Source organism: Lepisosteus oculatus, chromosome 22, assembly GCF_040954835.1.
Source record: "Lepisosteus oculatus isolate fLepOcu1 chromosome 22, fLepOcu1.hap2, whole genome shotgun sequence".
Taxonomy (NCBI): domain Eukaryota; kingdom Metazoa; phylum Chordata; class Actinopteri; order Semionotiformes; family Lepisosteidae; genus Lepisosteus; species Lepisosteus oculatus.
In genome coordinates, this window is record NC_090717.1 from 6109601 (window position 1) to 6137557 (window position 27957).

At 41.5% G+C, this 27957-nt stretch overlaps 2 protein-coding genes across 4 annotated transcripts; one reads left to right on the plus strand and one right to left on the minus strand.

The window, feature by feature from the left end:
* Window positions 1–17585, plus strand: svopa (SV2 related protein a). Of its 2 annotated transcripts, none has more exons than XM_006640214.3 (16): window positions 1–194; window positions 4082–4242; window positions 5172–5257; window positions 6006–6104; window positions 6784–6855; window positions 7189–7313; window positions 7848–7911; window positions 9273–9398; window positions 10409–10537; window positions 11310–11383; window positions 11732–11808; window positions 12212–12316; window positions 13409–13520; window positions 13965–14046; window positions 15129–15218; window positions 15735–17585. In XM_006640214.3, exons 1-16 carry the CDS (start codon window positions 160–162, stop codon window positions 15942–15944), a joined length of 1647 nt encoding a protein of 548 aa, XP_006640277.1. In that variant the 5' UTR covers window positions 1–159; the 3' UTR covers window positions 15945–17585. The 2 variants fall into 2 exon arrangements, with proteins under 2 accessions (XP_006640277.1, XP_015221729.1); XM_015366243.2 differs by lacking the exon at window positions 1–194 and adding an exon at window positions 1882–2452.
* Window positions 17578–26916, minus strand: LOC102688406 (D-amino-acid oxidase). Of its 2 annotated transcripts, none has more exons than XM_006640215.3 (11): window positions 26809–26916; window positions 24370–24565; window positions 24059–24173; window positions 23641–23717; window positions 21889–21954; window positions 21612–21666; window positions 20990–21094; window positions 20510–20592; window positions 19819–19936; window positions 19198–19296; window positions 17578–18469 (listed from the first exon to the last, which is right to left on the minus strand). In XM_006640215.3, the coding sequence occupies exons 2-11, from the start codon at window positions 24561–24563 to the stop codon at window positions 18344–18346; spliced, it is 1038 nt and encodes a 345-aa protein (XP_006640278.2). In that variant the 5' UTR covers window positions 24564–24565; window positions 26809–26916; the 3' UTR covers window positions 17578–18343. The 2 variants fall into 2 exon arrangements, with proteins under 2 accessions (XP_006640278.2, XP_015221733.2); XM_015366247.2 differs by having other exon boundaries at window positions 26657–26906.
* Window positions 26917–27957: the final 1041 nt, after the last annotated feature.

The following is a 27957-nucleotide window of genomic DNA, read 5'->3' on the forward strand; positions in this document are numbered from 1 at the left end:
ATCCTAACACCGCCCCTCCGTTTGCATGATCTCCATTGATAGTCAGAATAAGTCGCTGTCCAGGAGCCTGTAGTGCTGACATCTCAGCTCGTTTTGAAAACAATGTACAGTAACTGCAATGAAACAAAGCGCTAATAGACAACGAAAAACGCATCTGCGATGGACGATGATCTGTTCCAGCTCCGACAACTCCCGTAAGTCATGTTTTACGGGGCTTAAAAGCCACAGATACCACGCTATAAAATTGTTAATTTTATTCCAGGAATGCATCACGGCCTTTTGCGAAACAGGCAGCTTTCCCGCAGAAATATTCGCTTCGTTTTGCTTGTGCTAGCTGACACCTTTGTGTACCACTTCGCCAGTTTTAAACGGAAAGAAAAAAATTCCTCGTCGCATAAAAACGCAAAAGGGTTATTTACAGCAGGATTTCACGGTCACTGTAAATAGACGAGGACGAAATCTAAATGAAGAACCCTACAGTCCACGCTCTCTCTGTTGACTTCATAATATTTATTTTCTGGTGGATGGTTGCAAATAATCGGGGCATTTATAACGCCCTTTGTAGAATGACATTTTTTTTTTTGCTTGTATGGACACTTTAACTGTTGAGTAGATGTACTCACGTATTTCGTGTTAGAAAAATTTGAGAATTCCTTGGGTATCTCAGGGAATCTCAGCTCATTATATAATATTATTTAAAGTGTACAAAGTAATGTTTGTATTTAATTATATTGCACTGTTTGTTCTAAGCGTTCATCTAGGTTAGTTAAGCCTGCACAGTTCTTGGTCGTCTGTATTTACATTACTCGTTTTGTGACGTACAAGATTACTGTAATATAGAAGGAAGTTCAGCAGAGTTTGTATGCTTTTGTGTGGATTGGATAGCACTGAATTGCTATTCAGTTTTTCGCCTTATTTTAGTAAAGCAAATCAGATGCAAATTAATTTGATAAAACATGCACATACACACTATTCGCGGACTGGAAAAAGAAAATACAATTCAGCTACCTAATTCTTCTGTTAAAATGTATGTATTTATTTAACCATTTAGGCATACTTTACATCGCAGAAGCAGGAGAAAATGATGAAGAAACATTAGAAACATGAAGGCTAAGATGCAGTCCACACAACACATCTTTTTGGAGATAAGGATACCATATTTTGTAAATTAGTTTTCAAAAATAACTAATTTACTAAAATGACATCTATATAACCAGCCATTGGTATGATCAGCAGTTCCGAGAGATTAATCTTGAGGAGTCTTAGCTTAAAATGCCACAGCGAGAGAGAAGGAACCGTCCTGTAGCTCCAGTGAGCAATCCAGTGAGCCAGAGACATTGGCAGGCTTTTCAGATCTATTTGGGATTGACATTTCTATACCACTCCTGAAACAGAACGGGCTTGGAACTGACACTCGCAGTTTCAAGGCAACACAAGCACACAAGAAAGGTCACAGGCACTGCTGGGCCATCTCATTTGTTTATTTTCCATCAGCTAATTGATCCCAGGATCTGATCCAGCCATTTCTTGAAAGAAGCCAACGTTCAGCTTAGACAACATGGCTGAGTAGCCCTTCCTTTCCACTCCACTGGAGAATCCTCAGTCCCTTCACTGACAGATAGCTGGGTCAAAACAACAGTTATGGTGCTGGTTGCCCTAAGGTACTGCAGTGGAGTGGGTTGGAATGGTTGGGTAGCTCTATGTGTTGTATGTTATACAAATGTTTGAGCTTGGACCTCAGAGTCACACAGGTGGCCCTCCAAGTGACCCCAGGGGTCCACACTTTGAAGTACCCACTGAAGGCAGTACATGCAATAAAATGCAGAGGAGGTTAGATCATCTTCGTCTTGTCGTTCGGTATTAATAGGACAGATCTACAGTTCCATCATGGCACCTTTTAATAAGAGTGCTCTACCCATAAGGTACGGGGAGATCGGGGTTAAAATGCATAGCCTTAGTTTTCAGCATGAGCAGTTTCAAGCTCTTGGGTGTTACATGTCCTACCTACCCTCAGGGCTTACACAACCTATTTTAATGTTACGTAAAGCACACTTTAAAGGTTTGGCATTGCTAGCATAGCATAGTGGGGGGATAGCAAGAGGGAATTCTCATGTTACAGAATGGATAAGTAGTATGTCCCACTTCACATTGGAATAATACACGATTACAGACTGGGCGCACCACTCTTTCAGCTCCAGCCTGTGTGTGTGTGTGTGTGTGTGTGTGTGTGTGTGTGTGTGTCTGTGTGTGTGTGTGTGTGTGTGAGAGAGAGTAACAAAGACAAAAAAATGGAATTGTAGTTAAGGGCGTTGTTGTAATTTGAAGCAGAACACAAAACAGGTTAGACAGCCCATAGTGAATCTTAGCTTCCTGATAGCAGATGTACAGTAGCCTTTAAAATGAACACAGGCCAAAAGGTCCCTTCTGAGAACTGCACTGATTCTGGAATCAGGTATTTGTAATGTTTTTTTAACACAATGCTTCTAATTACTTGAAATAAATGGATTCAGAAAACTCTTAAGAAACATTGAATTGATTCATTATTAAATATATGGATCAGCACGGTGTGGTTTATGTTGTGTCCAAGATCACATATCCTAGTATTGATGCAAGGGAGACGTACTGTACCTATTCCTGTATTGTTATGTTTGCAATAAACTGTTTTTAATTTAGTGGTAGAGTTACACTGTGCATCTTGAATGTAGCATTTCAAGTGCCACAATGGATCAAATTGAATTTTACAGAACCTTTAAATTCAAAACATTATCGTCTTTATAATAATATTATATATTTTATTAATATGTTATTAATATATTTTAATCTAAAATATTCCAGTTCAAGGTAACAAAATTAGTCGATTATTTTGAGAAGCTACATGAAATCAGGGAACTGATAATGGAACATGTATTTTCTGATAACTATCAGAAAACTGTAGCTGTGCCCTCAGCTCCCTACAGTTAAATTATTCAACACATTTTCAGATGTAATTAAAAAAACAATGTTCTTCTCCAATCTGCTCACTTCTGTTCTGTAATGTTCTTACTTTGAAATCAGGTACAGTATGTCTGTATGGATTTTTGAGTCAGTTGGGCCACTATCTGTTCATACTAGATATATTTATCTCATGTTTCTATGTACTGTATGTTCCAGCATTAGATAAGATTGCACCCCTTACAGACAAAAAGTGTGATACAGAAAAGCACAAACCTGTAATCTAAGAATAACATTAAATAAAAACAACATTCTGTTATTTTCACTGTACTGTTACTGTATATAATAATCACATTATAAGTGCAGTGATATGACATCTTCCGGTTTGTATCGTTCATTTAAAACATATTTTAAAAATTAGGTGTACTGTCACTTGGCTTAAAGTAATTGAAAAATAATAAATTATGTTCTTTCACTTTTCCAGTGGGTTTTAAAAAAGGAAAGCAAAAGGGACACTTTACTCCTACCTAACCTTTAAAGAAAGGCACACACAATTGAACCATATTTGTTATCTGACATTATATTCATTGAGTGAAAAATTCACTCTTTGCTGTGACTGCAGGATACAGTGACATTTGCAATGCAAATACGCAATGTTAATTTGTAACTGCAGTTATTAGCTATTTTCATAAATAAGTGCAAGCAGTTTAACCTCTCACTTTCTTTGCCCATTTATATAAATTAGTTTTTATTTTTCAAAGAGTATCAGAATCAAGTAAAATGCTACAATAAATGCAGGCCTGGGATAATTATATAGTACACGGATGGGAGAAGATCTGCATTAAACATCCCCAGAAGTCAGATGCTGAAGGGTGATCCTGGCTGATTATAGAGATTTAAATATCAAAGCTCGCTTACGTCAAGTCATGGATGCAACAGTCTGTACTGTAAGTCTTTGAGGGAGGAAAAGTTGCTTGATCTTTTCTTCATAAACAGCACTTTGGATAATACTTGGATGCTTGTGTTTTGTACCTGGTCGACCTTCTCAGGGCTAGGGAAGCCACATTTGGCCCTGGCTGCTTTCCATATTCTACCTAGTGCACCTGATTGTCGCCATTCTTCTGTCTGTGTTTGTCCCGCTTGTCCCCAGTGTGGTGAAGTTTCGTCGCACGGGGGAGAGTGCGCGCTCAGAGGATGACATCATGTGCGGGGAGCACGAAGTTCAAATTGAGGGAGTGCGGGCACCCTTAGACCCCGTGGAGCTGGGCGATGGGGCTGCGGTCCCCAGGGAGTTTGCGAACCCCACCGATGGTAACTTACGCACACATTTCAGCAACCACAAGGCCCGGCTTCATGCAGAACAGCAGGCACACCTGGAGGTTTTTGGGCTAGGCAAAAGGTTTTTCATTGGCATGAAACATTTGTAAATTAAACAAAAAATAATACCCAATCAGCAGTATTCCTGCACTGTGGCTTTGGGAATGAAAAATCCCCCAAAAAAGTGTAGCAAGAAGCAGCAGGTGCCATTTCACCCAACATAAAGGCAATTTTAGAAAATTAGCAAAGAAAACCAAACTAAGACCAAGTGCTTGACAAAACACACTGCACTACTTATTTAAATAGCCAGATCACTTAGCTCTTTGTTATTACGGCCTGTGCAAATACCATCCTCCCTTAGGCTTGATCGCTGGTACATTTAGAGTTCTGCTTCGGCAACAAACATAGCTAATTACACTCAGGTTAAGTGCCCTCATACTGCAGTTTCTGGTTTACTAATTGTTTCTGCAGCTGTAGCCCAAAATCATGAATTATGGTAGAAATAGCAGGCTTATCGTTTTCTGTCAGTTAAACCCCTAATCTGAGAAACATAAAAAGGTCAAGCAGTGAGGGGTGAAGGTACCAGCATATCCAGCATTGTGAGAGCTCAGACAGTGGATCAGAATGATAATTTATCTTATCACAAAAAGAGTACAGTCCTTAGAAGTTAATTGCACAGGCTGTGCAATTGCATCAGCTTTAACAAGAATCGTATTGGAGAAAAAAAAACGTTTGCAGTCTTAAATAGTCCATGCAGCGTACCTTCCAAGAAGTCTGATTTCTTGTTGCATGGATCTTCAGTGACCACGGGGATCTCCTGTGGAGACTGTGGGCTCGGCACAGGAGAAGCTTTGTACCACAATACCTGTTCTCCACCTCCTGTCAGGAATGGCCAGCTCTCAGAGACCTCTCTCTCCTTTCAGACACATTTATGGTGGAAGATGCGGTGGAAGCTATTGGCTTCGGAAAATTCCAGTGGAAGCTCTCCATTCTCACAGGATTATCATGGGTGAGAAGCTAATGTACTGTAGCTGAGCTGCGCTTCTGTTGCAGGGATGGGGCATGCACAAAGCTGAAGACCCGTGCAGACATCTGTGATAAGTATCGATTGTGCTTTGATAAGATCGGTAGTATGATCAGTAGTGCCGCAGTTTCAGCTGTGTGCAGTAACAAAGGTACTAAGTCTATCCTTCTGATACTTGAGTTAAAACTGAAGAATACACAGATCTACATTCCAGTCAACATAGTCTGGACATCTACTTACCACCTTAGAATTACGTGTATATTTTAGCATATGATGTTTGTTTTCCATTCATCTGTTTATTCCTGGTGAGGATCACACAGGGGACAAGGCAGGAAGCCAGCCCAACACAGCCAGTTTGTTCTGTACCTGTGGGTGCTGGAGATGTTAGTTACATCAAGGTGGAGAAATGCTGAATCCTGTTTTGTTTTGACATTGGGGCAACAAAGTGATGAGTTCTAGTTCATTTTACTGACTCATATTGCCTCACCTTCGTCAGGCACAGACCTGCTCTTGAGGCTGTGAAACCTGTGGTACCCAAAGATGTACTTTACTTTCAGAACTGTGTAGTTGTGTTAGACATCTCGGTGGTTACGTGGTGTCTAGTCATTATTGTAATAATAAAATTAAAATGGATAAGTAAAATACTCAAAGCAGTATAATTAAAGCAGGCCAGTGCTTACTCTGCCACTGTACCAGTAAAACTCTCTTTTCTGTGTTGTCTCTCTTTGTCCAGATGGCAGATGCCATGGAAATGATGATTCTGAGTATTTTGGCTCCACAGCTGCACTGCGAATGGAGGCTACCCAGCTGGCAAGTGGCCTTTCTCACATCGGTACTGTGTCAGACCCTCTTACCTTTCACACAGACAGGTCTCATGCCATACAGTCATACCATAGCGAGTATTTCCATGGCGTGCTCACAGGATAGTACATAACTGTGTAAAAAATATTTGAAGTATATTACTCTGCATGAGTTCACATTTACTGAATTTACTGCGATTTACTGCATCAAATTTATTAGTCACCAAACCACTACCACCAAAAGCATGAATGTAGTTCCTTCTAGCGTATGAGTAGCGTATGAGCATAGAGTATGTGAAATTTGAAAAGTGGAAAATTGCATTACAATACTGAGAAAGTCAACAGAACAAAACAACAATGAGTTACCTGTGACCTTAAAGGAGAAGAGGTTTAGGTGTTCTTCTTTAATCTGACATATACTTTTAGATGTATTCATCCTGTATGGCCAGTTGTTGAAAGTTGATAGTAGATTATAACATGCTCACGAAGCGTTTGTTTTCCATGACTAATTCTCAGCACCATTACAAACTGGGTTTAAGCTTAAGAGCCATTTTGTGGAAAGATGTGTAAAACGTTTTTTTTATTGTACTTTAGATCCAAATATAAATCTAGAAACATATATGTCTTTAGAAGTTTTTCTTTTAATCAACACTACTGCCAGAGGCACGGTTATCACCAGTACTGTCCTGTTTCTGGGCTTGCCATTTTCAGGTGGTGTTTATCGGGATGATGATCAGCTCCTCCCTTTGGGGAAACATATCGGATAAGTACGGAAGGAAAACGGTAAGTCTCCACGTGGCGTGACTTCACCTGAATGCATCTATAATATGTCTGTGTGCACTGGGCAGCACGCTGGCAGGCTAATCCGCTCAGAGGCCTCAAGTGGCTCAGATCGGCAGCTGCGCCAATTTTATTGAGAGGTTCCTCTCTGTTCCTGCCTGTATCGTTTCACAAAACTCAGTTTTCCAAGACTTCATTGTGCACCACCTTGGTACAGATTGGTCTTAATGCTTTTCTATAACGCGGCAGCTGATGAGCGTATGAAACTGCTTAGACGCTGCCCGTCTTGCTGGCCTGCTTGTTGGCGCGCTCATGCTGTCTGACTGCGATTGGCAGGGCCTGAAGATGAGCGTGCTGTGGACGATGTACTACGGCATTCTCAGTGCTTTTGCCCCGGTGTACGGCTGGATCCTCTTCCTCCGAGCGCTCGTGGGCTTCGGCATTGGAGGAACTCCGCAATCGTAAGTCGGACCTGAGACAGGCAGCGTGTTGAGTCCTGGGCTGGAGGGTTTTTTTACGGGAGATTTGGAGTGGTTATGTCATATGGCCGTCGCCACCCTCTCTCTCCAGTTCTCTTGTCCAGAAACCTTTAGTAGTGTGAAATGTTTCTGTAACACCAACTGCAGCCTTAAAATTGTTCAGAGTGTTGCTAATGGAAGCTGCAATCATTGCAGTGCAGATTCAGTGATATACACCAGGGACACAGGGTACTTATAGGTGCTTGTATCCAAGGAACATTCCCAGCAGTCAACAGAAAACAAGGGCGTCAGACACATTTGTTTGTGATACTCTAGTCCAGGTTTTAGATGATAGATGTTATCGTTACTTTTCTGTTATTATGCAAGTATACATCAAAGGTCATGCAATATAGAAGAGTGAACTGGCAGCACACCAAGTCACGAGTGTTAGGATGGTGCCATTAGTGTACTTTGGAAGGAGAAGTGTAATATGGCATTGTGAATTCATTTCGCACGCTTGGATCTTCTGTTTTTCAGCGTCACGCTTTATGCAGAATTCCTTCCGATGAAATCCAGGGCCGCGTGCATTTTGCTGATAGAGGTTTGGAAAACGTCTTTTTTTCCCGTCCCGAGGCGTTTACCACTGCTCCTTCATGGCTTCTGTGTTTGATGACAGCCTAGGGGGCCTCCTGCGTTCATTTCACACGTGTGTTTTGGGTTGTTCCCATCCTCAAAGACAGGGTGATTGGTGTTTCGGAATTGGCCCTGTGTATGCCCTTGAATAAACGGGCATCATATCCAGGGTGTAGTCCTGCCTTGAGCCCTGTCTGCCACTTAAGACTTCAGATCGCCATAGTCCATTCATCCATTTTCGAACTGCTTTATCCAGCACAGGGCTGCGGAGGACCCAGAGCTTCTCCTGGCAAGCAATGTGCGCAAGGCGGGGAGCACCCTGGATTGAAAGGCTATCCATTGCAGTGCAGACACAGACACACCCCCCCAATAGGGTCGATTTCCCCAGAAGCCGATTAACCTACCAGTATGTCTTTTTGGATGAGACGTAAAACCGAGGTCCTGACTCTCTGTGGTCATTAAAAATCCCAGGGCGTTTCTCGAAAAGAGTAGGGGTGTACCCTGGTGTCCTGGCCAAATTTCCCATCGGCCTTTATGAATCATGGCCTCCTAACAATCCCCCTCTATGAATTGGCTTCATTACTCCCCATTGATCGCTGATGTGTGGTGAGCGTTCTGGCGCACTATGGCTGCCGTCGCATCATCCAGGTGGGGCTGCACACTGGTGGTGGTGGAGGGGATCCCCATTACCTGTAAAGTGCTTTGAGTGGAGTGTCCAGAAAAGCGCTATATAAGTGCAAGCAATTATTATTATTATAATTTGGACTGTGGGAGGAAACCCAGAGGTATCCTAGAGGAACACGTGGGGAGGGGGGACATACAAACGCCACACAGACAGCACCCCAGGAATTCAGCTCAGGGCCCTACCCCTGCATGGTATACAGTGTGCTAAGCACTGGGCCTTCATGGGAATAATGGATGGAACACCTTGTGGTAAAATAATACAGAGAACTAGCAAATTAATATGTTGTGTTTCCTTTTAAAAATGCCATGTCTCCCTTTATATACATTATTGATCATGTGCGACCTTGGTCCCCAAAATCCACTTATTTTCGAGATAACTGTAATGGTTTACTGGTGAGAAATGTGTATTCTGTCAAAAATCTGGGACTGTTGTGATGAAATGTAGAACAAAATCCCCTAAGGCTCTCTTAGCCATTGCTGCTGTAAATAAATGCACACAATTTGTCTCAGTTCTTATTTCAGAAAATGAAATGCCAGCACTAGGCATGATCCATCCATCACGTTCCTTCTAGTTCCTGATTAAGTGACGTTGTAAAGACAGGCACTCTTTCTCCCCCTGCTGACCTGTTGGCACTGCCCCTGCAGATGTTCTGGGCTCTGGGCACCGTGTTTGAAGTCCTCCTGGCCATCATGGTGATGCCAACACTGGGCTGGCGCTGGCTGCTGGGTTTCTCCACTGTCCCGCTCATCCTCTTTGCCTTCCTGTGTTTCGTAAGTAACCCAGGTGTTTCGGTAGCTCCGCCCTGTTCCAGGGCTGGGATCAAAGCGTCTATTTCCTCCTGTGTCTTCACTGTGTCACGTTTGTTGGGAATACATTGAATTTGTCCTGCAGTGTCAAACTATACAGTCATAAATGGGTATAACCTCCATTTCTGAAATTTACTCTTTCTAATCCGATACCTAATCCATCATGTGCACTTGCTTTGTTGGGTGGGTGATGTTGGTGTGCTGGGGAACAGAGAAGAAAGGAATGGCACTGCCTTGTAGTTTTAGTTTTGTTGTGCTCTGTTTTAATAATAAAAAGTAAATATACGCTATCATCAGTGTTTGGCATGATACACATTACGTGTTCAGAATTCCCCTGTTGAAAACTGGATTGCTTTCTGTTGAAATTGTTTTCAGTTTCAAACTTAAAAAAAAAAGACAAAGACAGAATTTGCCATTAGAGTGTGACTGCTTCCGCAATTTAAAACATACTCAGTGAAATCTCAAATAAATAAAACCCATAACTGAATATATAACGTATGATCTGTAGACCTCAATTTATTATCTCTTTTCCTGTTGCAGTACATTCGGATTTTTACCATGTGTATAGTGTCTGATGACACCTACAGGTGATTCACTGTTATGGGTCCATAATGGTGAATGAGAGAGTCTCACTAGCAGAAGAAGAGAGCAGTCGACGGCTGTGCTTACACACAGAAATAAACATGTAGAAATGACCTGTTTTTGAGGGTTTAAAGAAGAGAGAAAACCCAATCTGTGGGACTTAAATGAAAATTAAATCGTAAAATGAAAATTATTAGTTTTTAATTACAAATTCAATGTAGTGTATAAAAGCCATTTAAATTGAATCATACTATTAAAAGATAAAGCACGTGTCTCTCGGTTCATTTGGCTCCAGTTGACAAACGTGTCGAGCTCCGTCCCTTCACCACGAGCAGGGGTGTGTGAATGTCTCCTGGCTCTGACCCTCTGCCCTGTCTCCCTGGCCCCTGCAGTGGCTGCCGGAGAGTGCGCGGTACGACGTCCTGACAGGGAACCAGGAAAAGGCCCTTCACACTCTGAAACGAATCGCCACTGAGAACGGGGCGCCCATGCCCCTGGGGAAACTGATCGCTGCTAGACAGGTGAGGAGAGGAGGATAGGCTGGGTACCCCCAGTGGGAGTCCATACCACACTTGACCTTTAACCTCATCAGCTCACTGGCCCGTTACCTTGTCATGCACTGCGGGGAATGAAATATTCTGAGCACGAATCCTACCGAGCTTTGCAAACTGAGGGATTTCAAGTACTTCATAAAGGACTGACAGTGGACAATTAGAACTGAGCTCAGCTGAATCTGAGCTGTTGTTTAACTTGCTGCGCAAGTTCCGAGTTTGAACAGACACGAGGTAGCACATTACCCAGAATTTGAAGTTGTTTATTGTGGGGTTTCACTGGGAGTAAATATCACATCGCATTACCAGACAGGAATTCTTTCGGCCCCTCCAAGGACAATTTAACAGTGTCTGACACTTCAGGAGAGAGCTGTGTTGTCTTCATTTTAACTGTGACCATTTTCATGATGATAATAAGAAGAAGAAGAAGAGGAAGAATGGTCAAATACTAAAATGAATAATAATTCCTTACACTTATATCATGATCTTCTGGAAACCCCACTCAAAGCACTTTACAGGTCTCCCCTCCACCATCACCAGTGTGCAGCCCCACCAGGATGATGCGACGGCAGCCATAGTGTGCCAGTACGCTCCCCACATACCAGCTCTCAGTGGGGAGAACAGAGTGATGAAGCCAGTTCATAGATGGGGATTATAAGAAGGCCAGGACACCAGGGGTTAACACCCTGCACAATACATTCTGCCCTGCTTTCAGTAGCCCCTGTTTGTCTCTGTGTGACAGGAGAGCCGTGGGAAGATCCAGGATCTCTTCTCGCCTCAGTTCCGATGGACCACGGTGCTGCTGTGGTTTATTTGGTGAGTTTTAAGGCTTCGGTCAGCACAACAAGTACAGGACTTAGATACCACCAAGTGTTAACTCTGTGCATCAGTATGTAAAGAACTCCAAATAAAATTGAAACATCACCCACAAAATGAACAACAGGCAGTATGGGAAGCTATGATGTTTTTTAAAATAAGATACATATCATTATGAAAGACAGGTGCATGTAAAATATATATCTAGAATTCCTAGTAAGGAAGTAAATTGGAAAATGAAATGGGTGCAATTGGTCTGTCATTTTACTTCAGCTTGGTTCCTTCCATTGATCTCACCAGGATGGAGGAGTTATGAGAAAGTAATGCATCTTTATGTTTCTGTTTCAGGTTCTCCAATGCCTTTTCTTACTACGGTTTGGTCTTGTTGACCACAGAGCTATTTCAAGCAGGAGATGTGTGTGGTGGTGAGTGTGACAATTTTTTATTCTCAGAGCCTGCTCTGTTCAGCTGCTGATGAATCAGTTAGTTACAAAATTATTCAAAATACTGCTAGATTTGTGCTGTTTTAGTTTTGAAAACAAGGTCAAATCATACAGGTGGCAACCTACCAATTTGTCTGCAGAAGTTTGTTTTAAACCTTTAGACATTAAATTAAATTTTGTGACAGTGTAGTTTCAGCTGCCCTTTGGATCAACTTTAGCACTAAACTTGTTGTATTCAGCATGCACCATAAACCAAGACAATGATTCATCAAGGATCATGTCATACTTTCAGATTGCCCTGTGCGAAACCCATTCGAAGTTTATCGTCTACTGTATATATGAATAAAACAGAGCATCTCCTAATCAATATACTGTCTCCTCTCAGTCTCCAAGGGCAGGAGAATGGAGCCCCGGTGTAGTCTGGAATGTAAATACTTGTCAACAGATGACTACAAAGACCTGCTCTGGACGACATTGTCAGAGTTCCCAGGTGAATATCAACTAACCTGTATCACTCACACAAAGCACCTTCAGATAAAATCATTAGGACTAGACAAGGAGAAAGAGCTGTTTTGTCCAGTGGGGAAAATAAATTATGCATGGGATAAAAAAGCGAATTTACCAAGTGTTCCCTCTACTTCTTCACCTAAACCAGACCGTTTTTTCTGATATAGAATAGGGGACAGCATGAATGTCCCATTTAATGTCTTTTTTTACAGTGTCCATCCATTACCAGCAATCCACTTATTCCTGGTGAGGATTGTGGCAGCAAAGAGTCTATCCTGGCTGCACAGGGCACAAGGCTGGGCTACACCCTGGGCATGAAGCCAGTCCATCGCACACACACACACACAGGGCAATATAGAGACACTAATTAACATAGCCAGCATGTCTTTGGAAGGTAGGAGGATTCCAGAGAGCCTTCAGAAAAGTTGCCCCATCCTGGAGTGAAACCCAGGACCCATGAACTGTGAGGCAGCAGTGCTAACTGCCAGGGCACTGTGCCACCTCTTTCAGTTCCTGAAGTGCCACATTGTCAGAAGGTTAGGAAAGGAAGGAAACAAAGCTCAACGTTTTCTCAATTGACATTAAATACGAATTTGTTTCAGGTATTTCCACACATCTTTCTCTTCTAAACCTCCACTCCACATAGACAGAGGTACCACAAAGGAGCCATATAACTGTACTTTGAATGAACGAGACAGATCCATAAGCAGTGAACATGTACAAACAATAGATTGAATTTCAAACAACTCTATAACTCAAGTGCAAGGACCATAAACTGGTCCACGATCTCCAGAGCTGTGTATATTCTGGTCTGGAGAAGATAGCATAATGATTAACACACATTTGCCAGTAGTCCAAATCACATTTTTGCAGCTGTGATAATGAGCTTTTCAACTGCAAACAGTGTGTACTAGCAGACAGTGAAATGCACTGATTCAGGAGGAGAATTGCTCTCAAGGTTATTCCAACTAATAAGATAGGTCTTCTACTTGTCTGTGCCTATTGCCTATGCTGATGGTCTCTCTGCAAGTGAGAGGAAGTGTTGCTTCAGTGACATTGTCTCTGTCTCTGGCAGGCCTGATAGTAACGCTGTGGGTCATCGACCGCATTGGGCGCAAGAAAACCATGGCCCTCTGCTTCTTCATCTTCTCTATCTGCATACTCCCCATGTTTGCCTGTGTGGGAAGGTGAGGGATGAGGGAGTAGCATCTGATTGCTTCCACACAGGAACATGCATGTTGTGTGGTGAATTTAAAGCATTACAGTGAAGTGTTTCACAAAAATATACAGTTGTGTGCAGGAGACCCATAGTCTATGCATTTTCTAGTGATGTTAGATCTACAGGCATATGTTTTTGATTAATCCTAGAACTGAAGCAGAATGTTTTTGGTGTTAATGCATTATTATGTTGTTTATTAAAATACACTGATAAACTAAGAGTGCTAGAAAGACCTGAAGTCATTTTTAGCATCTCAGAAAGTAAAAGACTGCATTTTTAAATTCTTAGATTCCTTGTAGTGGCTTATATCCTGTTACCCGGAAGACCGCTAAGAGAGGTTAAGAATGTCTTTGAAGAGTTGGTGATTGAAGGGAGAGAGCTCTGATCATTCTTTGATGTTTTGCTTTTACAGGACAGCTCTCACTGTGTTCATCTTCATTGCAAGGGCATTTATTGCTGGGGGCTTTCAAGCAGCTTATGTCTATACTCCTGAGGTAAGGACGCTCTGTGTCTGCATGCAGTACCTCTGTCCAGGCTCTCTAACCTCTTCTTCACCTCTTCTTCACCTCCGGGGATGTGTGTGGAATCACTGGGGAGTCTATAGACAAAGCCCGTTGTTAAGCATATTGTAAAACATTCAGAATCCTTATTGAAGGACCCCTGTAATCTAGGTTGTTGTCATTTTATAACAAGCCCTTAATTTCCAGAACGTATCCTGCTGTTTTGAAAGAAGAGCCCCAGACCTCTAAATTTCTTTACAGGAGAGCATACCAGCAACTTTGAAAAATCCCCAAGTCAAAGGGTTTGAGATTTTTTCAAGCCCATCCTCAATAATGTATTTGGAAACCTCAAGGTGTGCATTAACACTTAATTGAGACCCACTGCTATTTTGTGTGAAAAAACATTAATCATTCATAATGTGTTACCACTGTATCATGGTTCTTTTAATTAGGTGCAGTGTCAGGAAATAGAAACAAATCCAGCAATGAGATGAAATGTTGTCATATAATTTAGAATTCTAAACAAAAACAAAACAAAAGCCTAGCTCAAAGTTCCTACGTATACACTGGGCAGCTAAAATTCTTCAATTCTATAACAAAATCAACAAATGCACCACTCCTAATCACAAATTCACAAATCTTCAGCTTTGTCTTGGTCGGTTGTTCTTCCAATCCATTACAGCAGCACACTTCATGTGTGGAAATGTGGATGTGGATTTGCTCCTCATCCCTAGATGACAGATGTCAGACCTTGGGGGGCCATGTGCTTCCTCTTTATATAATGTCAACTGACCAATCACTGTTACCAAAGTGGTCAGGTGACACAGCATACAGTAGGTTACGCCCTCAGGCTTCTGGGGAATGTTGCTCACTTATTACTGGCCTGTCAAAGGGAAGCATCTATACTTGGTTATTAACATACTCTTAATCTATTGCATCTTATAATGAAATTAAAAATGGAATCTGAAACCCCCAGTCAAAAGTGTACCCCCTCCTCTAATCTGAAACTGCCTGAGTGTCATTCAGCTCAATGTGCATCAGGTGTTGTTACTGATTGCTTTCTATGTGTTGCTTAGGTATACCCCACTGCTACCAGAGCCCTAGGGTTAGGGACTAGCAGTGGGATGGCCAGGGTGGGTGCACTCATCACCCCGTTCATTTCGCAGGTACGTTTGTATTGTGTGGCATTTGTTAACTACTGTTGTATTCCCTGTCTGCAACTGCAATCTTTTTAATACACCCTGATCCTTATTGTGACAGTCTTTATTGCGCAGATCGAGTTTGTGTTTTTAAAATATTTTTCTTACTTTTATCGGCGAGAAGAGTTGATACAAAAAAAAAACAAGTTTCTTAATGTATAATCGTAGAAACGTTTCACAGATTGTTCAGTAAGGGGGAAGCAACAGGGTTAATCATGTTTCTCCTGCGTATAAATGACATTAAATATTTTTAACCTGATATACAACAAACTCCCCAAACACTGCTTAACCTGCATAAATTGAAGCTATATCTGGAGCCACTTCGTGGATGAACACCTTAGGATCCAAATATTAATTATCTGTAGGCGTGTTTTGTCCCAGGTGTGTATAACAAATGGCCCAGATGCTGTGTTGTAGTCAATACCCCACTTATGGCCTTATGTCCTAACGCCTCCCTTATTTCACACTGTTTCACCTGCCCAGGTGATGTTGGAATCCTCAGTCTACCTGACCCTGTCGGTCTACTGCTCCTGCTGTATCCTGGCCGCCATCGCCTCGTGCCTGCTGCCCATCGAGACCACCGGCAGGGGCCTGCAGGAGTCCAGCCACAGGGAATGGGGTCAGGAGATGATGGGCAGAGCCTCGCACAGATCCGGGGGCATCCCACAATCCAGCTCGGGGTCACAGGACTAACGGTGGAGTGCAGCGCGCGACGGGAATGGGGCCGAGACAAGTCTCCCTACAGCCCTGGACGATCACCACGTCTGTACCTAGGCATCCTGGGAGGAGGCCTGCCTGTGCAATGGTTTCATTCTATTTTTTGTCCCATCATTGACTACTGTTTATGTAATGACCTTGCCAATGTGACCTTTACTGGCCACAGGTTCTGCGTCTCTGAAGATCCTTGTCTTCGGGTCCCCCCTGGTGAAGCGACTGCTCTGCTGGAGAGCGGTGAGTCCTTTCAGGGGAAGAATCAGAGCAGTGGGGGAAAAGGAGACAAGCGACTTTGGCCTTGTCTCCTTCAAGCAGAGTGTTTAAGATCCCACAATGTCCACTCGGGTCTCCAGGTCCCGAGTGTTTTTTTCAGTGAAAGATATCTTCCCTGATACTTTTTACGAAGCAACGGAGCCTTGAAACAAACATTTTGATCAGCTCCTTGTTAATCAAACGTCACACCTCGGATCAATTAACCTGCTTGCACCCAAAACGAGCTACACGGGCCAAGCGGTCTTAACATTCTTCCCTCATACACAGATTAGACTGCTGTCTTTTCTGTGAGAGGTTGTGCGGTAGCACGTAAGAGACTGTAAGACAAACAAGCTAGCAAGGAACGTTTTGATTCCTGTGTTCCTTAGTGTGAAACCATCCCTGGATAGACCTGAAGAAGACACGAGTCACGGTGTTTCATTACCTACTTGTTTGCTTTTATTTGAAGGAAAAAGAAAAACAGAAGCCCTCCGTACTGAAAGATATAAAAAGCCTTCTTAGGTTAATTTCATTTTGGAATAAATACTGTAATAAACCTTGAATGCGACCTTTCAAATCTGATCACATATTGTGCATACAGCATAAAGAGATACTGAGATCTCACCTGTGACTCTTATTATAATAAACTTAAATAAAGAGGCAGCTACAACAGTAAGAGAAACCACACAATTGCCAGGGGGGCACACACTATTATATTTCAATCCCTGGTTATGATAACATAAAAGTAAAACTGCAACACTGTAGGTTTCCATTTTTACATTAGATTAGTTAAACTAAATTTCCACATTTGACTGTAGCTTGATAGAGACCATGCTTTAAAGCAGAGCTATTGTATTTACTGTCTATGCTTAAAGGAACTCCTGATCGCTTAACAACTCTTGTTCCGATTCCATCATTCAGGTCTCTCTAACGATGACCACTGGTAAATCAGATTGCACAGTGAACTAACATGCCGAGCTCTAGCTATATCAGGTCCATAACAGCACTACCCATGCCTATTTAGGTTACATATCAGGCCCCCTTGAATGCAGTTTTCAAGTTTAAGGTAAAATGTACACATGCTGATTTGTCTCTGAGAACAATTACTTTTGAGTGTGGGACGAAATGTGAGTTTTTTTAATTGATGCTGTTATTTGAAAAAGGCGTTGTGCCTCTTTGCAAGTAATGAACCAAGAAAAGTGACCAGGAAAGTCCTGCACTTATCATACAATCTGTCAATTACATGCCTGCCTTTGTAATTTATTGCTAAATTTACGTGTCTGTACACAGATTTTTGCCACTGCACTGTATGTAAATGTGTATGATACAATGAATTATGTTTAAAAAAAACAGCATTACATCGTGCAAGTGTTGGCTATTTATTTTCTAGTTTTATGGCACCACAGTATCCAGTTAATCTGAAACAAAATGTTAACAATCGATATATCAAAATTACATTCATATATAAAACTTTGAATTTAATTACAATTTAAGATTATTCTTAAATGTTTTTTCTCTAGGACTCTTTTAAAATTCTTGTAAAATTGATACCACAAAATCTGTTACCTTAAAAGTTTCAATCACACGTTTCTATGCGGATTGTACCATTATTTTTTGTCACCTGATACTGCAATATGTGATTGAAAACTTTTAAAACACAAACATACTGACAAAGAAAAGAGTTTGATGAACAATCGCATTAACCTGTTCTGTTACTTTTAAAATACATGGTAAATATCCGGAATTATAATACTTTTAGTGTTGCTGTTGTGCTTTTAGAAAACACCAGTTTAACCAATGATTAAACCAAAACATTAAGGAAGACATAACATTAATACACGTAACATTTGCATTCAAATAAAAAATCTTTAGTGTTGTTGATTAGAAGGTGAAACTACTGTCTGTGGACAATTCTTAAAGATTCTATGCTTGTCTGGCTATCAGAGAATTTTTTAAATTGCAGCAATCACTGTGGTTTCAACCTTATGATCGCTCCTGTGGGTGATTTACAACACTTTCAACTCTCAGGTTGGTTGAAAATGGTTTACGTTTCCTATTTTCTGAGTGTGCTGTGGATTCAAAAGGCCTATAATGATAAAGATGCACAGCTGACGAAGCACACTGTCTCACAGGCGTGACAGTGCCCGCCTGCCTTTCCGCTCAACGACCTGTCCGAAGAGACGAGCAGCCTCCATAGCACAGCCCCAGTGGATGGTGAGGCCATAGCCTCCATGGCCATAATTGTGAATCACCTGAACAAGGAGAAATCACCACTATCATTCACTTGTGCACTTAGATGGACGGTCAACAGATCTGTGATTTCACTCTGAACTAGCTTCATGTTCTGAAAATGTAATGTGCAATGTTGCAGCACTGCAGCCTCTCCATTTACCTGATGTCAAATAAATTAGGGCTATATATAATAATGCTGCCTGAGGTGAGACATTTAACAGACTCGCTTAGGTAGTTTGAAGCAAGGAATGCTTTTTGAGGCTTGAGTGAATTAGCAGGAACACTCACCCCAACATCATGGAAATTAACCTAGCAGAAGCACTGATGGGCTATCCTTGCGTTATGTAAAAATGGATGTGCAAAAATGAATGTTGATATGTGCACAGAACTAATGTTGGTTAAATAAACTTACATTTATCTTTGGGGTTTTAGAAACCCTTTTTTTCGTGGACTTTCTTTTGCCTCTGTTGTCTTGCTTAGAATTTAAAATCACTCTCTCTTGAACAGAAGTCAAATGCACTGTAATTCTTTCTAATTCCAGTGAAACAGAACCGAACAGCACTCCTTGTTTTTCACCTGCACCTTTGACATTAGTGTACATTAGAACATCAGTAGCCTGCTACTAAACAAATTGGCCGTTGCAGGTACTTAGTTCTTAAGGTTATCTCTTGGTCCCCTTGCGATCCAGTTCTTCTGCTGCTTATCTCTGCCCACACTTGGTTTCCAGTCTTGTCACCACAGTGCTCACCTCACACTTGGTTGCTCCAAACTCTAGCGTCTCCTTTTCCAGACGGACTTTACTGCGGACGGGTCTCAGACCTGACCAGTCATCCACGATCTTGGCATGCTGAGAAATGGGATTCATGTCACTTACCACAGTTGCAAGGAAACAGGAAAATGTTCATTTCATGTGTCATGTTCTTCAGGCTGGTGAAGACACCTGAAGAAGGCTCCACAGCTGAAACATTGTGTCTCTTTTTTTCATTTCAGCTTGGAATCAACCTTTACCTGTTCCTTTGCATACCCTTGTACAGGGTATGAGTCTGCACATGTTCATGATGGTGTAGTAACTCGAATGAAGCAGACTGTTCATTAAGCACAGAGGCAATGTTCAGGACACCTGACAGCTTTGGTAAGCTCAGGAGGTTACAGGAGCACATTTACTTTGAGATCTGAACCACAATTTTCTTAAAGTTGTCAACTTATCTTCTTGGTTTCCAAAAGCTTTCAACGGTAATTGGACTGGGATATTTAAAATCCTGTCACCATCAAATGATACTATGCAGTAAGAATATGCTTCATAAAGCTTGACCTTTTACAGAGCGACAACACAAGACTTCGTATGAGAAGTGTGAGAAGTGTTACTAACCTTGAGACTGGGCACCAATTTGCAGACACTTTCCCAAACTTTCAGATGGTCTGCGGAGTTATTTGCTTCACTCCAGTTTCCCAATTGGAAGATACCACCTAAAGTCACCAACTCACTCCTATTTTGATTTTTGTTTTGTTTTTTCAAAAAGAAGGAAATACATTAGTTATAAAGTCAAACCCAGGATCTAAGAGCTGGGACATAGCAGTACTGTGCTACCCTGACACCTCTATTTACAGAAATAATTAAAAAATATATGTGCAAATATTTATTTTTACAGTGTATATGATATACATACATCCAGGTGGATGTTGCACATTATTGGTGGTGGAGGGGAGTCCCCATTACCTGTAAAGCGCTTTGAGTGGAGTGTCCAGAAAAGCACTATATAAGTGTAAGCAATTATTATTATTATTATTATTATTATTATTATTATTATTATTATATACAGTACATGCTACGACAATCTTGTTTTCATAAACATATGCATTAATATAATTACTTCACAATGAATGAAAGACAAAGATTATACAATGCGATGTATAATATGTGCACAGAAGATGTTTTTGCTTCTTAAGTTTATAAAAGTGAGCAAAAACATTCTTTAATCACTTGCTAAGCTCGTAAAAGCTGGCCTTTTCACTGGTTATGTCAGTGGGTACACACTTGCTCAGGTTAAATTTCCTCTTACCCTGCTATAACGTATGGGGAATTGTAGACACCAGCCTTAAAGTCATGAGTCAATATGAAATGCTTTATCCATGGAGCATGCACCTAAAGCCAGAATTCAAAAAGAACTAGAGAGTTCAGATAATTCCATTGTTCAGAACACTTTATGAACAATAAAATTTAAACATTAATTTTGTGTGTCAAGCAACACAACTGTACTTTCCTTCCAAGGTATTTGTGTGAAGAAACAGTTCTCTTTAACTCTCAATTATGAATATTTTCACAGGTAAGGGATCCATTTTCAGGAAAATCATATTTTAAAGTGAGTAAACAACCACTGGAACACCGCTATGCAGTACATAAGGCAAATGCTGGACCACTCTACCTGTATTAAGCCATGAATAAGGCTCTTGCTCTCTTGAGTTTAGAAAAACAGCTATCATTTGAAAATCCTCTTTATCCTCCAGGTGTTTTCCTAATGCTTTGGGGCCCCGTGCCTCACCTTCAGGATCTGTCCGCGGCCAGGCTTGAGCTCCGGATCAGGCTGGAGCTCCCCTGCCCTTATCCCAGTACAGTTCACAATGACATCGACCCCGGCGTCGGCCAGCTACAGCCACAAGGGAGAGGAGGAAGAGATCAGAGGGGAAGACAGACAGGCAGCGGCACACGCAGCACCAATGTCTTGACCTGTGGCTTAGCTTCTGTGTGAAAGGAAAGCAGGAGAACGGGGCTGGAGAGCTGGTGTGTCTTCAGGGTTTCTACTTCTCTTCACTGCAGCAGCACCTCAAGGGGAGGGGGGGGGGAGTGTTGAACTGGTCCCATTAATCCAAAAATAAGCTGATTGAGGGTGTTAAGAGATGGGTTTGAATGAAAACCGGCAGACACACCAGCCCTCTGCTCTACAAGGTATTCTCCTGCCATCCTTATTGGCCCTCTGCTTGACCTCCAGTATCTGTCATATTTACAGGACATGAACTGGGGCAGTCTGCCCTGGAGTAGTCTGAGGAACTGGTCCTGACGGCAGTTGGTTTGGTGCTTTGATAATCATTTGAGAGTCTGGTGTAGCACGTATTCCTGGCTCCTGTGTAAGTATTAACAAATGTGCTTTTGTCAAATGTTTTCACCTCTTTGAAAGATCCAATGGTCCTCTGATAAAATGTCACTCCCCGTTCCTTTAACCTAGAAAAAAACAAATGAAAGGAAAATACGCATTCTGCTGAAACCCTTACAGTTATTACTGAATTATCTTTAACAATTGTGCAATGTTTTTTATACCCATTAGGGAATGGGTTGCAAAATTCTACATTAAACATTAAGATTTAATGTATTTTTGACTGCTGAATGCTAAAGTTAGATAGAAGATTGATTGTAATAATTAATATTTATTAACAAATGACTTACCTCTCCATGAGCCAAGGCAAATATTTCTTGCCTTCAATCATGAGTGCAGTGTTGAACCATCCACAACTGAAAATAAAACAAATGGGAAAGAAAGAACATAAGAGTAGATTATATGTGCACTCATTCTTTTGATTCACTACCACCAGTATTTACCCTTGAGAGATAGCAGTGCAATTGATTTGTATCACACCTAGTTCTAACTTAATTGATGGAACATCATTATACTGGATACAGCCAGATGTTCATTAATGTCTATAGAAGGGCTGGCTCTTAAAGCGAACCACATGTTGTTTGGACATTTCACCTTTCAAGCATTTCAAAAGGGCTTTTCGGCTATCCACTGCTTAAGCCAAATTTCGATCAGCCAGATATAACTACAAATAAGGAGGAATTCATGGAATGCTTTAATTACAGGATAAATGTTATGCTACATGTTATTTTCTGTAGCAATGAAATGGACAAAAAGCACCTTTTGACTATCAGAAACACTACACAAGCATTACAAGAGAGCAGGACGCTTCAGGCCACAGTGGAAGAGACTGGCAACTGGGTGACTGTAGGCCGCAGTAGCAGGGAATGGCATCCTCTCCACACAGGGTTGTGTTAATGAATTAACAACTGTACAGGAAGCAGAAAACAACACACTATGTTATGTGCCACAACTGATAAAGAGGCCAATGTAAGCAGCAGTGTGCTGCAGGGATCCATTTTGGTCCTGGTTCTCTGTGCAAAGTGTACAGAGATCCACATAGGTCGGAGAAACTCTCACGTACTGCGTGGGTGACTGCATGAAACTATGCATGAAAGGGATCTGGGAGTTTATGCAGATTCATTTATGCTCTCATCGAGACAATGTGGGGAAGCTGTAAAAAAGCTAACTGCATGCTAGAGCAGAAAGGAAAATAACGTGGAATTTAAATCAAGGGAAGTGAAGAACAACCTTTACAATGCACTAGTAAGATCTCACTACTGTGTTCAGTTTTGGTTCACACAAAAAGGGTACTATAGTGTTAGTAAGAGTTCAGAAAACAGCAAGAAGGATGATTCCTGATCACAGAGGATTGTCATATACAGTACGTACAGGTAGCAGACAGTAAATATTACAAGGCTAGAACAAAAGAAATTTAAAAGAGATTTGATCCAGGTATATGAATGCTTCTAAGCTATAGGTAGTATCAACAAAAGGGACTATTTTGTACTCAGTGAACCAAGGACTCGAGATCACTGTTGGAAAGTAAACAGTTATTAATTTAGAACAGAAAAGTGGAAACACTTCTTCACATGAAGATTTGAATGTATTTGGCACAGCGATGCCAGCTACATAGCTGCCCAAACTCTGGACTTCAAGAAGAAGCTCGATTAAATTTTAGATTTGCTTAGCTACTAAACAACCACGAATGAATGACCTGAATGAGCATGAGCTGAATGACCTAATGTCCTTTGCACCTTATTCTACTGTGATAGTTTTTCATTCTGTGTGAACTGAATCCCTTCGTCTATGCAATATGATAAATAGTTTAGTCCATGGCATGATATGCTAGATAAAGCATTTAATGTAAAATATTAACATAGAAATGTAAAAATTCAGACACGATACGTGGCTCAGACTGTAAGGAGCACTTTTTTCCTTATCCGACATTGATACTAAAACAAACTGCAGGCTGAAAAGGAATGCAATTTATTGTGCAAAGCCTTCAACAATTTGAAGGCGATGGTTTCTGATGAGAGTCAGATGTGACGTCTGGGATATACCTGTATCCAGGAAACATCTCCAGTTCCCGCTTGGTCAGGTGTCTGAATCCCAGCACAATGTCCTTCCAAAACGGTTCCTACATGGAATGGAACACAGCATGAAAAAACATTGACTCGTTCTTTGAAAGTTTCTTCCTTTAATATTTTTTAAAGCTCATTTCCATAACCTTAAAAGGGGTAATACCGAAGGGTTTGCTAAGAATGGTTTTAGCAGTTTCAAGAGAAGCTTTGAAACATGTCTTGGACATTCAGGAGCACTAGCTTAGACATTCGGCTTGAACATTCAGAAATGTGTCGGCCAGCATAAGTTCAGTTTTGGCTACTGGAAAAGGACAGCTGTTCCAGATGTGGCCCTCGGATGGTGTTGGTTCACTTGGGAAAGTCCTGCATGAAGCGCTGGGGGAGTAAAGACACTCACCTGGGCTGGCTCAGTCAAGAGGTTATATCCAGACTGGGTGAAAATTCCCATTTGAATTGAATCCGGTGAGTTCATGTAGGATAACATGTAATCAAATGTTTCCTTGTTCCACTTACTATAAGGAAAGAAAGAAACAAGAGGCAGTGTTAAACTTAAAAAAGGTAGACACTGAAGCATACTGTATATCAGCATCTCCCCACCTGCATGCAATCATGGTTTATATCTACTTCTATCAAACAAAATGCATGTGTAACCTTATGTCACCACCATAATCCAAGATAGAAAACAGGAAATAAACACAGCAGACCTACATTTCTTGAGTGTTTCCTTCAATATAGAGATAGGGCTGCCACAGGCCTGCAGCTCCATCGCTGGTGGTGAGAGGGGTGTAGCGATCGGCATAGACCTCGATAGTCAGAGGGCTGACAGTGGAGTGATAGTGGTCGTAGATGCACTGGGCTGTGGAGAGCCCGATGACTCCTGCTCCTATTACAGCCACCCGCATGTCTAGGGAGAACAAGGCAGCAATGAGACGCAGGAAGAGCAATAGTCAGATTTCACTGTCAGGCATGGGATACTTCATAACATCGAAAGCCATCCATCCACCCATCTTCTAACTGTTTCTTCCAGTTCGGAGTCGCTGGGGGACTGTAACGGGAGCCGGTCCTGACTCCCGTGAAGGGCGTAGTTTAGGACCCTGTGCAGACGGTATAATCCGGAGGTGACTGGAGAAGGGCTACAGGAGAAACACGGTGAGGAACGGAAGGGATGGCGAACAGGGGGCGGTGCAAACAGTGCTCCAGGTGCAAGGGGAGAGCGCAGGCAAACTAGTCCAGAACAGTGCAAAGGGGAAATCGGGGCGCAGTCCGAAATCCAATACCAGGTATACCATCCAAGACGAGACACTAATAAAAGCAGGAGCAGGGTCAGGGACAGGAACAGGAACAAGGTGGTTAAAAAAGGAGTGACGAGGCTGGTCAGGACACCGTTCAGAAGCCTACGCCCTCACGCCGCGGATGTAGGGCGACTTGATGCTGGGCGGGCCTCCGGGCGTCCGTCTTCCAGTGCAGAGCCCTGAGCTTCAGAGGAACGAGGTTGAAATAACAGACGGAGAACGAGGGGCAGGTGAACGTCAACAGTGAAACTAAAATACAAAAGGGTCGGAGCGCCCCCTAGAGGAGGGATGACGATCGTGACAGGAACTGGAGCAAGCAGCAGGTGCAGGGCTCACCCTGGACGGGACACCAGTCCACTGCAGGGCTCACACATACTGTGCTCACTCCCAGGGCTAATTTTCCCATAAGCCAATTAACCTACTAGCGGTTTTTGGAACTCTGGGAAGAAACCCGAAGAAAAGCACCAAAGCCACCAACGTTTCCATTTCTGTTGCAAACCAGGTGTTCTGCCTTGTGGGAGACAAAGCTTGTTTGAAGTTTTTGCTGCTTTGCCCCTTTGCGAAATTCAACTTCACGAGCTGTTTCTGTCTGCACCTACAGTAGGAGCTGCACAAAAGCAATAAAAAGGGGGCAAAGGGAATTTCTGGGGACATGTGTAGAATAAGAACCTACTCTGCAAGCCAGGAAAAGTTTAATAAGGATTTACAATATCATCTTTGATTCCAAATCATAATACAGTATGGCCATCAAGTCATAAAAAGAGTACAGTCTGTACAGTTCAGAGGGGAGGGTGCTAGAAATGATTAATGAATGACAGAACCAAATCTTTTCATCAAAAGCACATAGCAGAGGAAGTCTAAATAAAGTACATCCCCAATGTTATTTTAAATGTTGTTCCCATGCAGCATGGTGGTTTTTAAATAAGCTCCTCATCAAAGCCAGACAAAACCCAGCCTGAGACGAGGAATGGGCTTTTTCCTTTACTTTCTTATCCCTTCAAATAGTCAGCATTTCCATTGAGTCTATTTAAACTTTCAACACTCTACTCTGTTGGTTCAGACACGCTGTATTCTTTAGTTTTTCTTTCTTTTGTGTCAAGTTTAATGTTACTACTACTGCTGCTTTTATAATGAACACTGTTTTTCATAGGTAATCGGTATCTTATGAAGAATACTGTTTGCTAGTTTGCTTACAGCAATAGATCTCTGCACTATTTGTTAAAGAAATCTGAAATGAGCAAGTCTAGGAGTAAAACAGTGCTCTAATCATTCGATTTTAGGTGTGATTGTAACCCATAAACTCAATACTCAAAGAAAACACGGGTCTCTTTCAGTTCCTACTATTTATAACTAACACGTGACTTGACTAAAAAATAACGCCCACTACAAAGAGAAAAAAGAAAATGAAAGAAGTGCAGTATGTAGAAAAGTAGAAAATATACAAGTTTATACTTTGACCTTATTATGAAGGAAAGTGTTAATAAGATTATGTTCTCTTCGGTATCAACTTTGCCTATGAATTAACAGATTGCTGCGCTAATAGAATCAGGACCGAATCTGGCCATGTCTGTGTCTCGAGTTAGCAAATTACAGTCACGAGGAACACAACAGACGAAGAACAGACATTTCCTCAATACTAATTCACATATGCATCGTGCAAATCCAATCGAAATAAATATAAAAACAAGATTTTTTCCACCAACCTCAATGTTTTCTACCCCCTCCTTCTGAAGCTTCAGTAGTTCCTTTGCAGTATTCTACTTTACAGTATGTCTGCAATATTAACTTGTAACTGCGCGTCACAGAGTTAAAGGAAAATGTTATTACATTTAAAAACGGAGAAATGTAAGATTACTTTTAAAAAGTGCTTCCAGAATTGCTCCGCACCTTACAGGGTAGAGGAGGTCATCTAATTTATTTTCGCAGGCGTGTACCTGTTGGGTTTCATATTTCAAAAAAAGAACTTTGAACCGGTGATGTTTCATTCGGTTCCTTGTTTTTTTTTTCCTTCGTTCCCACTGTGCAGGAGAAAAAAAAACACATTTTTATCAATTTGTTTATTTTTATACTAATGACGATGTCCTCGCGATAAGGATTTAAAAAACTGCTGCGATATTTTCACTGACTTCATCTCAAATGTTTAACACTTGGTGCTTTATCTCCCACGTTGAAAATGTATTCTGATCAAAACAGCCGTCTCATAGGCAATCGGCTAAATGTATTTTTGTTTTGAAACTTTCCTATCTAGGGTAAATATCATACGATATAAAAGCACTTTATAAAGTTGTGTTACAGCAGAACACAATGGTATACAATACAGGTTATTATACAGAGTACATGAAATACCAAGGTAGAAAAGAAACAAACAGCAAGAATTTGCATGAAACTCACATAGACTCAATTCAGATTTGCAATTCTAGTATCCAGTCAAAGATCACAACTATCACACACACACAAGACAGGTTACGAAAGAGAGACTGTGTGGCCCATCTTGTCTGTACAGAGGCAAGCACTTTACAGATCATCAGAACTTTGTCCACGTTCAGCTTCTGCTTGTGGATTGTGTGTGTGTAGGCTCTCCTACCCACACTGTGGCAACTGCTTTGCAAAGCTAATGATAGGTTTGCATGAAAGACTGCAGAGGTGTGGACCCAAAGCATAAAAACTCCCTTATCTGAGACATCTTTCTGATAAAATCTGTTTAAAAAAACGTATATATTTGAAAGGAAATCAGAATAGGACAGAGATACAGAATGGCTCGGTTGAATAGGTTATTATTAATATCATTTTTATTCTTGTTGTTACTGCAAGGAGATTCACTGTCTACTTGTCCAAATGTGGCTTTTCAAAATGCGAACTAAGCTTGTACAGTACCTTTCTCAGACCAAACACTGAGCCATATATACAGTATGACACTACCTATACTTTCACCTTGGCTGACTCACCTCGGGGGGGCCTTAAATTAGATACAGTATATTAACATTACAGCACGATGTTCTCTGTC